The sequence below is a fragment of the Telmatherina bonti genome (genome assembly GCF_933228915.1).
Source record: "Telmatherina bonti genome assembly, chromosome: 6".
NCBI lineage: Eukaryota > Metazoa > Chordata > Actinopteri > Atheriniformes > Telmatherinidae > Telmatherina > Telmatherina bonti.
This window is the reverse complement of record NC_136624.1, coordinates 23,217,904-23,232,115: the sequence shown is the minus strand read 5'-3', so window position 1 is coordinate 23,232,115 and position 14,212 is coordinate 23,217,904. Positions and strand designations below refer to the sequence as shown.

The 14,212-nt window shown below is 38.3% G+C and overlaps 1 protein-coding gene across 1 annotated transcript; it reads right to left on the bottom strand.

Annotated features, from left to right (window-relative positions):
- Positions 1-3,124: 3,124 nt before the first annotated feature.
- On the bottom strand, positions 3,125-9,882 carry cyp24a1 (cytochrome P450, family 24, subfamily A, polypeptide 1; the record flags this gene model as incomplete). The annotated part of the gene is made up of 11 exons (XM_079242591.1): positions 3,125-3,235; positions 3,324-3,521; positions 3,783-3,861; positions 4,672-4,838; positions 5,689-5,834; positions 7,888-7,999; positions 8,356-8,447; positions 8,874-8,967; positions 9,055-9,148; positions 9,280-9,470; positions 9,628-9,882. The coding sequence occupies 11 exons, from the start codon at positions 9,880-9,882 to the stop codon at positions 3,125-3,127; spliced, it is 1,539 nt and encodes a 512-aa protein (XP_079098717.1).
- Positions 9,883-14,212: the final 4,330 nt, after the last annotated feature.

Here is a 14,212-nt window from a genome sequence, read left to right as displayed (position 1 = left end):
TGAACTCCTTGTGGGTGAACTCCTGCATAAATTTTGGTCTACTAATATCATCTTATCAGGAAAGGTCATAGTACAACTGCATGAGGCTTAAAAGTAACAAAAGATTTTATTGAGTTGTTTGTTATGCAGTGTTTGTTATTGATCTTTCTAAGAATTTTCTAGACAATAGATCATACACTATTAATGCAAATACTTATTTGTGGTGGATCGTCAGGACATGCTGTTGGATGGTTTGAGGGTTGCAGAAATCAGTGCACAAGTCAAACTTATTTATCCCAATGTGTTAACCAGGGGTTGGTGCAAATATGACAAAAACCCCCTGACCCTCACAGAGTTTGTCTCCCCAAATAAACTTAAATAAATTCTATATATATATATGTATATATATATATATATATTAGACATAGTAACATCTAGTTGTAAATGTTACAATTGATCATTGTAATTCCCATTTCTAATCCTTGTTAAGTAATCTGATTATTCTTCTTTTATTTTCTGAAGCTAACATTTTATGATACCCTTTTTTAGTTGTAATGTACACACACATCTTTGTTGTTTATCACTGCAACTGTTGCTTTGGGCTACTGCAAGTAGCAGCTAGGACTCTCAATCAGTATTTGACCACTGGGGCATTTGTAAGGGTGTTGTAGAAGGACTGAAACCAAAAAAAAGGAAGAGGAGGTTTGAGTCTAAAGTAAAATAAAAACGGAAAAGATAAATAATGTGGTTTGTGAACATTACTGGATCTGCAATCAATCACACCGAGTGCTTTCAAAGGCCAAAGATTTAAAATGTAGGTCATTAAAAAATGTAAAACTTTTGTCATTTCAACCACTTGAAACTATCTTGCCTTCATCAGCTCTTCTGATGGCTGAGGCCTCTTGAACTTGACTGCAGTGAGATGTATTTCACCTTTCTCTGGTTCACATGTTGAAGGTTGCTGAGGTTATTTGTGATGTTTACTGTTCATCACATGGCCCCAAGTGAGCCAAAATTGTTATATTAATCAATGTATGAGCTGTTGTGTAACTACAATGGGGGAGATTTTGGAAAAAAGCAAATAAAGCAGTTTCCTTGTCCAGTATCTGTGCTGCTCTCGTCAAAGGAGCAGTATTAGTATTCACCTTCAGGTCCTAACACAGGCTTATAATAATTCAATTCAAACGTTTAATCAGGGTTTCCCAGAGAAATATGTACTTCCAAAGATCAGATTTTTTTTTTTTTTACCTTACAGCTCTGTGGTTGCAACACTGGTCTCATAAATCAGGTGTTGTGATTTCAACCCTCACCAGGGCCTCTTACTCAAAGTAAACCATGTCGACCAGCATTAAACCATGTCTAAACATGTATTTAACCTCTTCAAAGTGTTATAAGATATGGAACAAGGATTTGAATAAAGGACATAGAACATAAAGGCTTATGATTATAATTGTTCAACCTAAATCCTGAACAAGACTGTAGTGTTTATTTGTGCTGTACACTTGTTAATGAATTGAATTGTTGATGAATTTTTTTGTGTTTGTTTTTTGTATTTTTGCACTCTAATGTGTGTGCTAGCGCAGTACAGCAGTGCAGCCTTTTACTATATGTGCACTCAGACTTATTGTTGTGCAATGCATTTCTGTCTTTAAAGAAAAGGTCTGAATTTTTTTATTATCAGCAGCAATTGTCTTATCAATATGACAGAATCTCGATTCGTGGAAATTAGGTTACTGCACTGCAAAACAATGTTTTAAAATTGAAATTATGTTTAAGATTAAAAAAAAAAAAAAAAAAGCAAATATCACTTGAAAAAAAAACATACAAAGGCATCATGGCTTTGACAAAGTTATTAATGCATTTATTTAAGTGAATAAAATACGCATCCACAAAATAAACAATGTACATTAATGCAATACAATTATAACTGCAAACTTTTTATATACATTAAACATAAAAAAAACTACACACATACAGAATGCATGACGTGCCTGGTTATATATATAAAAAAGAATAACTTTATATATATCATATAAAGTTATACTTTATACCATAGTTTAATGTCTACATCCCACATGTATGTAATTGAAAAGTTAAGGACAGCTGCCTTGGTACACCATTCAATTTGTACATAACAACTGGTATTTTGGTCAGTCATTAACAGCTATACATGTTAGTTTTAAATAAATTTGAGGTATTTATGGTACAACTATATTCATTTCTGCTTTCTTTTATATGTACAGAGCAGCAAAGCAGGGAGTCACTAGATCATCTGGACCACAGCAACACGGGCGTCATCTCTCTGTTGCTTCGTCTACAAGAGCTGAACACGCAATCTGAAAGGAAAAGAGAGAAAGATATTAATGCCATTAATCAAGTTGAATGCAAGGTCTTAAGGTTCCAAACATATTACATTGTTTAGGTGTTTCTTGTTTGAGTAAAGACAGTTATCACCCAGTCTGCTTGAGGCAGATGCTCACAGCTATCGTTTAATTTAGTTTAATTTAGTTTAATTTAGTTTAATTTAGTTTTATCAATGCTTTTTCTAAAACCTTGAACAGCTGCTCGACCATTTGGTAGAGCACATTTTTCTAGGATTGAAATGGATTTGATTAAAAGTTTGTTGAAATAAATCTGCTTGAACTATCTCTCCAGTTGGTCTTGGTTGTAATGCCAACAGTGAGTGTTTGTTCTGATTGTCATAAAGGAAATGAAACAAATGCAAAGAAACAGTTTTTTCTTGATAAAGTGAAAAGCTTAATGGCAACTAAAGGACCCATAGGTGTTTAAAGCAGGCACCTTGGACCATCTATGACACTGAATTTTAAGGCAGTCCCTGACTGGCTTCATGTTTCTGAAGTAGTGAATATAATTATCTTTTTAATGGATTATGCCTGCAACTGTTCAGAGTTAAGAAATAATTTATAACATCCCCCAAAACCAACAAACTGTCATGTGTATATTTAGCTTTTAGTGTAAGTCAGACTGTTTGTCTCCCAATTCCCTGTCTTTAGGCGAAGCTAGGTAAACTGGCAACTTTCAGATATCTCATATTCAGTGTGACAGTAATTGCAGTTGTGCTAAACCTCTCACAAAATGTTTGGCAAGTAGAAGCTGAGCATCATCTTGTAAGTTTCTGCTCACCTCATCGCCTGATGAAGGCCACCGGCAGTTCTCTGTTGGGAACCAAAAGCCCTGAATGGATAACGTCAAGCGGCTCGTTATCCGTTGGTACGATTTCATAGTCTCTGATCAACTGTAAGAGAGAAAAGTAAAATTCACTCTGGTTAGAATCCTGCAAAGTAACATTTCGGATACTGGTTTACGAGGCTGATAAGTCCTACCCAGCACATGGCCAGCTGCAGCTGCAACTCTGCTAGCCGCCGGCCGATGCACATCCTTTTTCCGATGCCAAATGGAACGTAGGTAAAGGGGTTGATGGTGCTATTCTCCCGCAGCCAGCGCTCTGGTTTGAACTGCTTGCCATCATCAAAGTATTCTTCATTGAAGCCCAGTGCATGGCTGTTAATCATTAACACCGTCTGTACAAGGAAGAAAGACCAATATTACTTTTTTAGTTACTTCTTTCAGTAGCAGTATTGTCATAATTTGAAATATATACGTATAAACTTTATAGTTTATGAGGCTTAAGTCCAGTAAAGACCTTTGTAGCTAAGGCTACAACACTCAGATTTTGTACATTGTGTGAGCAGGACTTGAAACACGTTTCAGACAGTCAAATGCAAATTTACTCAAGAATGTAATCTCCTCATGTCAGGTGTACTAAGAAGTAATCCACTTACTCCTTTGGGAATGGCATAGTCTCCCAACACAATGTCTTTGTCCATGGTCCGGCTTGTGAATGGGACTGATGGCGACAACCTGTATGGATTACAAAAACACAAATGGGAATATGAACAAAGTGTAGCATGGCACACACATCTAAGCTGTTTAAATGGAGCCAGACATACATGGTGCGAGATGAAGTGCAATATAATCTCCAGTGAAAGGTCATTTACATTCCCTGTGATGTGTGCACGGTGCTCGAATTAAGTAACATGTTCAACAACTCTCGTGACTGCATAAAAGGAAGGAAAAAAGTGGACCATGTAAGGGCAAAGAAATAATTAGAATGCGACCGCATGGTAGATTTTAAGCTGGGATCACTGATTGCCGGTAGTCATGGCACCTTACTGCATGAAGCTTGTTTTTGAGGCAGTCATGTGTGTGAGTTTTCCCTCTTAATCTTTCTGGTACCAGTGGGAATCATGATGCTGCCCATGAGCCTGATTTAAAGCTAATGACTGCCTATATAAATCAATGTTTTATGAACATTAGAATGAAACTTCTGCTGCATTCATACATCTGAACGGCCTTTTCCTGGTGTTGAATGGGTTCTGTTGTGTTATATTTAGTGTGACTCTGACACCTATATACATATATAGGAAACAATGTTGCCACTTCACTGCAAAATCATTTACTGCCTGATCTCTGACTATAAACTAAATATGTTGCCTTTACAGGAAAATGTTAAAGAAAGTAGCTATTACCAATAAGGCAGAGCAGCCTTTTGGGCACTCTTAAACTTATTCATGTACAAGCATTTTTATCCACTCAGATCTTCTGTCATCCGGCCTATGTTTAGAAATGCTACCCATGCTTGTCATGCACCATGGTGTTGTTGTACTGTACCTCAAAGATTCCTTAAGACAGGCCTTAAGGTAGGGCATGCTCTTTATGTGCTCTCCACAGGGGTCCTGGTCGGGAGGCACCACCTCTCTGATCTCTTCCAGCAACCTCTTCTGAGCGCTGGGGTTACGTGACAGGTTGAAAATAAACCACAGCATGCTGTTGGCGGTCTGTACACAGAGTGAGAAAGAAAAATAAAGAGGGAGGGAGGAGATGTCAGTTAGTGAGGCTGCTACTCGAAGTGCATTTCTCAGTGGGGTACTAAGAGAGGTTGAGGAATGATTGGGGTTCCTCAAAGGCTCCTCAGTGACATCCAAACTACATTCATTTTCTGCTTTTGAAGCACAGCAACAGCAGCAGCTGTTTGTTTTATAGGGTGACCTTTTCTTGTCTTTGCCCTCTTTAAAGAAAATAGGTGAAAGGTAAAGTTCAAGAGTAAAACTGGTATAAGTTTGGGGATTTTTCTTATAGGACGGTTTTATTGGACAACAAACATGAATTTGGGGGACCATTTTAAAGCAACAGTTCCAGTATATGGCTTTATATTATTTAACATTTAAATTGTGTGAGTTAAAATCTGAAGTTAAAGATAAAAAGAATAAAAACTGCAACAATAAAATAGCTTGTTATCTTTTGGAAGATTGTAAAGAATTAAAAAAAGGCCTATATAAGTCTTTGTTTGGGATGGGAAATAAATATCCTTATTCAATAAATGCTCAATTCCTTTTGCCAAAAATCTTAGCATGTAGGACTGGTCCTGAAAAGGAAAAAGGCAATGGCTTCTAAAGTCCTCGTCATGATACAGTAATTCAGTTCTGTTCAGAAATCTGTTTACACACATTACTGTGACCTGAGTTTTGGTCATCTATGAAAAGTTTTGCGTTCCCAATATGAATTATCAAACACAGGAACGACTCTGAGGCTGGTTTGTAGCTTTACATAGGACTAATTTGTGTGAAATCTCTGTCATTCATCATATTTCTCTAAACAAAATGAATTTTGTATAAAAAATCTACTTACTGTTTCAACTCCTCCAATCTGTAGCTCGGTGATGGCTGCATATAGCTCTTTTTTGGTGAGACAGCTTTGTTGTAAGATGTCACCGAACAAATCATCTGGCGCTCCCTCAGCGTTCCTCTTCAGCTTCTTGTCGATGTAAACTTTGGCTGAAGGAATACAGAGTAGTCAATGTCTGATTTTACTGACTTGAAAATCTCTGTCCATTTCTAGTGCAATAATAACAACAATAATTTATTCCTTGAAAAATATTAAATCACTTTTGAACAGTGTTAAAAAAAAAATTCTACAAAAGATGTCAAATATCTGCAAATTTCTCTAAAATGAAAAAAAGTTGGTTTATCCTGATATAAAATTTCACAAAAAATTAGGTCTGATTGTAAGAACTTTAAGTGGATTTAATTACCCCTGTTTTTGCCTGTGATTATGTCTGTTTGCTAGCAACTTCATGTAAAACTACTTGGTTGATTTTTTTTTTCCTGAGAATGGGTCTTAGTCTTAGGTTTGTTACATTTTGGGAGTGATCTAGTTGTATACAGGTATTTTTTTAAAAGGATTCTTCGAAGTATAGGTGGAAATGAGCTGCTTGGCAGAGGTCTGTGCACTCAGAGGGATTTTTCTAGTTGTTCAGTGGGTATTTCTGATAAGTAGAATTTGGTTAACACACTTAAAGCTGGAGTAGGTAATGTTTGGGAGCGAGCAAGATCTACAAGTGGCACCCTGTCTTGGCTCCTCCCTCTCTGGCTTTGCTCCTTGCCTGATCCAAAGCTTTTTTTTTTTCTTACCTCAGCCAAGGAAGTTATGTTTTTACCACTGTTTATCTGCTTGTGTTCAAGATAACTCAAAAAGTTATGGAAGGATTTTAATTAAATTTTCGCGAGTTGTTGGAAATCTAAAAAGGAAGAACAGATTTAATTTTGGTGGTGATCTGGATCACCATTTGGATCCAGGAACCTTTTAAATGCCGTGGTGGAGATTTGTGCTCTCCGAGTGCTTTTCTAGTTCGCAGCTTTTTCCACCAACAAGTTTTTCTTTCTCAGCTGTTTAGCGGGAGGAGGCAAATAAACCGAGCTGGGTTGGGAAATCCTTACTGCATTTTCTCAGCTGTGAAGAAGCTTACGAAATATAAGGAATGAGCAACTTCAATTAAGTCCGAACGCTTTGATTGGTCAGAGTTTTTACAGATTTACAGTAAACTGAGGGGTCTAACTATATTTCTTATTGTTCATGATTTAAAAATGTACAAACTACTATCAGGACGAGGAACCACTTCACCCATATTAAAAAAAAAAAAAAAGTCTCTGAGCATTATCTATACCCCAGCTTTAAGGATGGCCAACTTGTCAGCAATAAAAGTAAGAAAATTAAGACAACACTGAACAACATTTTTAGAGTTTTTAGTGGACTTGAATGAGAACCTTTTCTTGACTTTTCACTTGTTTGCAAGTTGTAGATCATCAAAGACGATATAAGAAGTTATTTTGCAGAATTGCCACATTAAAGTTAGCTTATCTGACCTCAGAGATTTTTGCATTCGATTATATGTGACTTGCAGTTTGCAAATTTGCAAAGGTTCATGCAGTTTCATACTATGCATGTGTAAGAAAGTTGATTTTTTTTTTTTGTTACATCCATCTTTGGGGTTTTGTGCTTATATAGCATGAGCCTTGTATAACTTAATATGTTAAACTCTAAAAATTGTGTTGTGTTGGGGCACATGCTTAACACAACATTAAATTCAGTGAGCAGGAGAAAAAAAAAAACTTTTTTTTTTTTTTTAACTAAAACCCATTCTTCAAGTACATTTGTCTTGTGAAATTTTTTCAACAAAATACAGGAAAAGTGTATGACTTTATGTGAGTTTGTGAGAAAACGTTATCAGCATAATCTCCCTCCTCTATTAAACACAACATCCTGCTACAACAAATATTAGGCACATTTCTCCACCTTAAGTCATGCAGTTTAATGCATGAACCATCATTTTCCTTATGTGCCAAGTACACAAAATGCAGAGGTGGCCAGTTCATATCTAAGCACTTATCCACTCTGTATTTTCTAACCTGAGTAGAAGTGAACTCAAGCTGGTTTTATGCAATACAGAAGAGTGGAGACAAGCTGTACCACAGCTTCGTGGAACAGCAGTAGGGGGCTGTACGGTTGGGATTTTGTAGTGTGGCACAGATTTGTATTTTGTGTTTGTACCTGTGCTGAAAATGCGGTCCCATGCCGCAGTGTGGTCCTGCCAGGTCTTGGTGTTGAGGCTCTTGTGGAGTTCCACTGGTGTGACGATCATCATGCCAAATGTGCTCATCATCTATAAAGAAGAGTAAATAGGATTAGGAGTTGGATGTAATTACTGTATCTTTACCCTCAGTTAAAGTCCTCTGTCCTTTCACTCACTGCCCTATAAGACCTTTGAGAGCCTCCACTTATCACCTGTTAACTGTGGACGATAGGCTATTGGCTTGCCCCAGTAATTCTCAGTAAATACAGCAAAAGTGTTCAGTCACACACATTGAACTGCTGCATCATTGGCTGCAGTTCAGCTGACTGACGTGAACCTGATGAACTGCTGTTTCCTGACTCTCCAGGAGAAAGTCAGCCTCAGAGGCTCAAAGATCACCCCAAGCATACTGTCACAAACTTTACACTGAGATGAGTAATACGTACTGTTTTCACAGCTGTGATGAAATTCATGGCTTCCTCGTTGACTTTCTCCTGCAGCAGACCAAATCTTTTGTCGTATAGGACGAGACAAATGGCTGTGAGACAAAAAAGAAAGAAAAAAAAAGAAAACAATAAAGAACATCAGCTTAATGATAAAGGTAGAAAAAAACAGTTTATTTAAAGGGGGAGATCTAAGCATAGCATACTTCCCTAACTTGTATTTTACATACCAAACAATATTGATTTTTTTTCAAAGTTAAAGGTTGTAAAATGACATCAAATAGCATAGCTGAATGAACCCTTTAAATCTTTAAGATGACAAAAAGAAAATCAATGAAAAACTGTTTATTTTCATTCATATGTCCAGTCAAAGTAGCCTATAAAATTTTATTGCTTTTCTGGGGTTTCAGTAAATTAGTTGTTAGTTTAGCAGGCCTTCTGACAAAGTATGTTATAGTCGCTACTTATAGAGGAAATACTTATGAATACCAGACCAAAGAAAAAGAAATGGCTTAACTTACTCTCAAACGACCATTTATTCAGCTCAAAGTATAAGTCCTCGATCCTCCCATTGTGATTTACTTTTCCAATTCTGTCCACCAAGTCCACCAAGACCTGTTTTCACAGAGAGAAAGTATTAGTCGCTGATGGAAAGAAAAGCAACTGAAAACACAATTCAGACGATCTTTCTGACATTTTCACCTGATTTATTTTGCCATCAAGCTTCACTACTTCTGTCGGCTTCATGAGTTTCTGCTGAAAGGCGCTCCTCACTCTCTGCCAGTCTTCCCCCTCCCTGCAAATTCAACACAAATGAGTTCTCCCCCTTTCAGCGCGCGCTGCTCTAACATGTGTCTCCAGGCAGCGTTCCGACCACTTAAGGTTCATTTTTCTATCAGTACAGGAGGAACCCAAAGTTGTACTCACAGGATTAGGAGTCCGTATGCTTCGTCTCTGAGGTCTCTGTATGCTTTCCAGGGTTTGATCTCCAGCCTCTGAGGGTAACTGCCCTCCTTCCTGTAGAGCGCTTCCAGCAAGCAAGGTGCGCCAATGTGGACCGACTCAAAGGAGCCCAGTTTCATCCGGAAAATCTTCCCGTACTTCTTATGATAATCAATCTAAATAAATAAATAAATAAATAAATTGTCATTTATTTTTCAAAAGTGTTTAATACAATCAAGCATTTTCATTATTTTCTACAAAAATAAAAACAAGTACTGTATTCCGCCGGAAACAATAGATTTGATATCAGTTTAGTGTATTTAAATACTGTACCAGTGCCTCGTGTTGTCTGGTCAGACCTCCTTTCCGCAGGAGTTCAAAAAGACTGCCGACCAGGGGCCAATTTGTGGGTCCCGGGATCTCGTCCAAACTCTGCGCTCTGGAAGCAGTGTAAGGGCACTGCGCAGGCTCCACAGCATCCTTCTCCAAGACGCACACAGAGGATGTTGGCTTGAAGTGCTGCAGCCCCACAGACTTCTTCTTCAGCAGCTCAACAATCTGAGGAACTTTTTGGATTTGCGCCCTCATCCTCAACTCCGTAGCTCACTTTGAAGAAATAATCTGATGTTTCACCGCTGCCCGTCTTTATTAGTCTATTTAGATGGTGGTGGAGGGGGGTTTGTTTCTTGGAAGTGTCATACCTTCCGGCAATATATACCCTGAGAGTGTTTATTCCTGCCGTGCATAGAACCAATCAGAAACGGGTCCTGCATGGTGTGGCCGTCGAGCCCACCATTCATTTATGGATCCACGTTGAGAGGATCGTATGACCCCAGATAGACCGTGGAAGTAACAACCCCCCCCCCCGGCTTATAAATAAACACAACGCAAGTCGCAGCAGAGGTGACGCTCTTTGCTCGAACCGTGTTTCACAGCGATCTGCGATGGGAAGAGCCGAAACTCTGGCAGAGCAAATACTACTGCCACACTTCTGCACCGGGCAAATATTTGACCGATTTCAAGTGGCGTGTTTGCTTTGGTGGTGTTTTTCTTTGTGGAGGATCAATGAAAGGGGGGCATTTTAAGAAAGAAAAAAAAAAAGGTTTTTATAACGGGAAATATGTTCAATTTATCAACTATAATCAATATAAAATCACTACATTAGATCATCTGTTACAGAAGTTCTGAAAGGCTAAAAATGCACTGAAATCTCTTGTTGAATAAAATATTTACAAGATCATCCTGTTGTCTTAAATGTAAAAAAAAAAAAAAGACAAAAAACTTCTTGACATGTTCTGGGATTTTTCATTGGGCGGCTTACAAGCGCATCATATGTTCAGAATCCGGTTAGAATAAAATATTTTCACTGTTTAACATATCTAATCACAGAAATAATCCCCATCTATGCTCCCACGCACACCTTCTTGCACTTATATCTTTGTGAGGACTCAAACATTTTTTTCAATAAATTGCCCAACATTACCAAGCCTGGTTCTAACCTGAACCTTGAAACCCTTCTTCTCCCCCCAAAACGCTTAATGAACATGTTCTGAGGCGAACCACCTGAAAAAATCCCCATCAAGTTAAATCGTCTGAAACTCAGATTAGTCCTCACAAAGATAGATCTACACATGCAGCTAACAGTAACTCACACCTCACACACACACACACACACCGCCCCCTCAGAGCTGGCATGACTTAAATAACATGTGCAGGGCCTCTGTGTTGTTACCCTGTAAAAGTGCTCATTCTCTCAGGTGGCATAAGAACAACCTTGAACTCTGATGTTTTTCGGAAGATTGGGTAGAGCTCACGCACATTAATCACCACACACCCCTCCCAAAAAAACAAGAAAAAAGAAAGAGAGAGAGAGAAAAAAAAACGTGGAAAAAACACCACCCACACAAGAACACAGTGTTCCTTTGCTCTCCTTTCAGGTTCAAAGCATGCCGCTAAACACTTGATTCCATGATATTATGCAACTTTAGAAATTTATATCTGGTTCTGTTTACATTACACTCATGCAAAAAAAACAAAAAACATATTCACTCCTTTAACCATAACAGGAGTTCAAATGTTGGGAAATACACTTTGATGAAAAGATCAATACCACAATAAAGGACAAACAGCAAGACTGGAAAGCAAGTGGAAACAGCCTTAATCTGTCCAAAGGTGCCAAGATGCTTACACAAACATCTGAAAATCACTCAGGCCCTTCACACTGGACAGAAGGAGAAAAAAAAAGCAAACAAACATGCAAACAGTACATTATCTTCAAGAGGAAAGGGTACAATCAGCATTCAGTGTCATCAGTGTCGAATGACTACAGTAAAGTTTCATTAGTTGTCAAAAAAAGAAACATGACATCATGGTGGGCACTAATTTTCACTGCTTCTTGAGGCAATGCTGCCACCAAAAGTAGATGTTAACAGAGGAAAAGAAAAAAAAGATTTTGTAGGCTACGAGTCAGCCACAAATTTAGACCACACTCAACCAGAGCTTAAACACTGAGCGGTCATCTTTGACCTTGAGACATGAAACAGCCCAGCTCCAGCACATAACAGGCGACTAGATGATGTTGAAGAAACCTAAAAGAGGAGTATAACAGAGAACGCTTTACTTTTAAGTGCAGTGAAATTCATTAATTCAAACTGTTGTAAGAAAAACTGTTCAACAAACTTTAGAGATGGTGAGAAGCAACATTGCTAAACGTAATTTCTGCTTTAATCTACAGCCTGAGCTGTCAGATTGTGGATTCATATTGAATGCACAGACATTAGTATTTCATCAATAATTTCTTCATCTGCAAAATAATAAATTTATTCAGTAGGTGGTAGATGATGTAACATTGTTTTTCTGTTTAGCATACAGATGATACAGTTTGAAAAAATAAAAATAACTTTTCTTCAGGGTTGTCCAGCTTGAGTTGTCCTGGAAGTTTTCTATGTTTCCCTGCTCCAATATGTTTGAGAAAGATTAATGAGTCATTGACCATAACTTCATAGATTTTATATCAGTTTAATTTAAGTAAGTTGTAATGGGCCATGAATACACTGAAAATCTACAGGATAGTGGCCCTTGAAGACCTACTTTGGACACATCTTTCTTAAAACCATGTGCACCATCATGTGTTCCTTAAAACATTTCTTCTCCCCTAAAATTCAGTGGCACACACATAATTTGGCCATTTCAGCTTCTACCTTGACAGAAAATGCTCACAATCATTGTAAAAAAAGAAAACAAAAAAACAAACAAAAAAAACAAAACAGTGTGCACTCTGATTGCTTCTAGTTATTTATGTTTTTTTGTCCTATAAACAGATCAAAGTTCTTTCTTCCGGACTGTGTATTAATCTGCTCATTGATACAATGTGAACTTTTTGTTTGAAATCAATTGAATGTTCGAGTCATTCTGAAAAATTCTCCTAAAAGTTGCATCCAGCTATATTTATTTTCTTCCTTTGGTTTATAGCTCACTAAACTCCCAGCGAGTCCATAACACAAATTATTTCCTTAACAACATACACATTCATAAGGTTAATTTTACAATCAGGTTTCAAAACTTGATTTTGAGGCCACTGCTTAATAGTGTTAATTCATTTGAATTTTCAAATATGTTGCTGTTTCTTGTCGTGTTATTAAGCTTTTTATTTAATACATTTATAGAATTATAATTGTTATCATTAAATAAAATTAAACCAGAAACTGTAAAGACACCAAGCTGTTGAGCAAGGCCTCCCTTCAGGGTTCAGCCTCAAAGCTGGTCTGTCCTGACATGCTTGGAGCTGAGCAGCTTGCAAGTCATAGAAAAAAAACACATGTTTTCTGGGGATGTCCTCTGTATGCCTCTGTAAGCAAACAGAACAATGCAACACCCTCTTTGGTGACCTTGTGTAGAATAAAATACTCAAGATTTATTCGATCTCTCATGTTTCATGTATGATTGTTTCATTGACCATCGGGATTGTTTGTCTCTTTCTGTAATAAAAAAACATATATTTTGGTAGTGTTTGAACTGCATTGCACATATAAATGTAGCTTGTCTCAGCAGAATTTTTATTTTCATTTTCCGAACCGCTTAGTCCGATTAGGGGTCGTGGGAAGCTGGAGCCTATCCCAGCAATCATTGGGCAAGAGGCAAGGTACACCTAGGACAGGTTGATAGACTATAGCTTATCTGATTTGTTTTTCCCATTTGTAGGTAGTATTCTGATTTTTTTCTTGGAGCTTTGAACAAGCACAGGAACGTTACTAATATACCCAAACCTGCATCAGCATTAGTTACTCAGTATTTCTGTCATATATCAGATAAGTGAACAGTCATCCATCCATCCAACTTCTACTGCTTATCTGGGGTCATGTCGCGGTGGCAGCAGCCTGAGCAGGGAAGCCCATACTTCCCTCTCTCCAGCCACATTTGCTAACTCTGCGGGGGGGATTCCAAGGCTTTTCCCAGGCCAGCTGCACCATAGCAGACCGGTGCAGAGTCGGCATTACTGCAGTCTTTGAAGTATTCCTTCCACTGACCCACAGCGTCCCAAGGTGAGGACAGCAGCTCCCCATCTCCACTGTACACAGAATTGACGGGGTACTGCTTCCCTCTCCTGAGTCGCCGGATGGTGGACCAGAATCGCCTCAAAGTTATCTGTAAGTCATTCTCCAAGGCCTCATTGAACTCCTCCCATGCCAGAGTTTTTGCCTTGGTGACAGCCGAACCCGCATGCAGCTTAGCCTGTCGGTATCTCTCAGCTGCCTCCAGAGTCCCTCAGGCCAAGAAGGCCTGATAGGACTCCTTCTTCAGCTTGATGGGAACCCTCACTGCTGGTGTCCACCAACAAGATCTGGGATAACTGCCAAGACAGGCACCAACTACCTTACAGCCATAGCTCCGGCTGGCTGCCTCAACAATAGAGGCATGG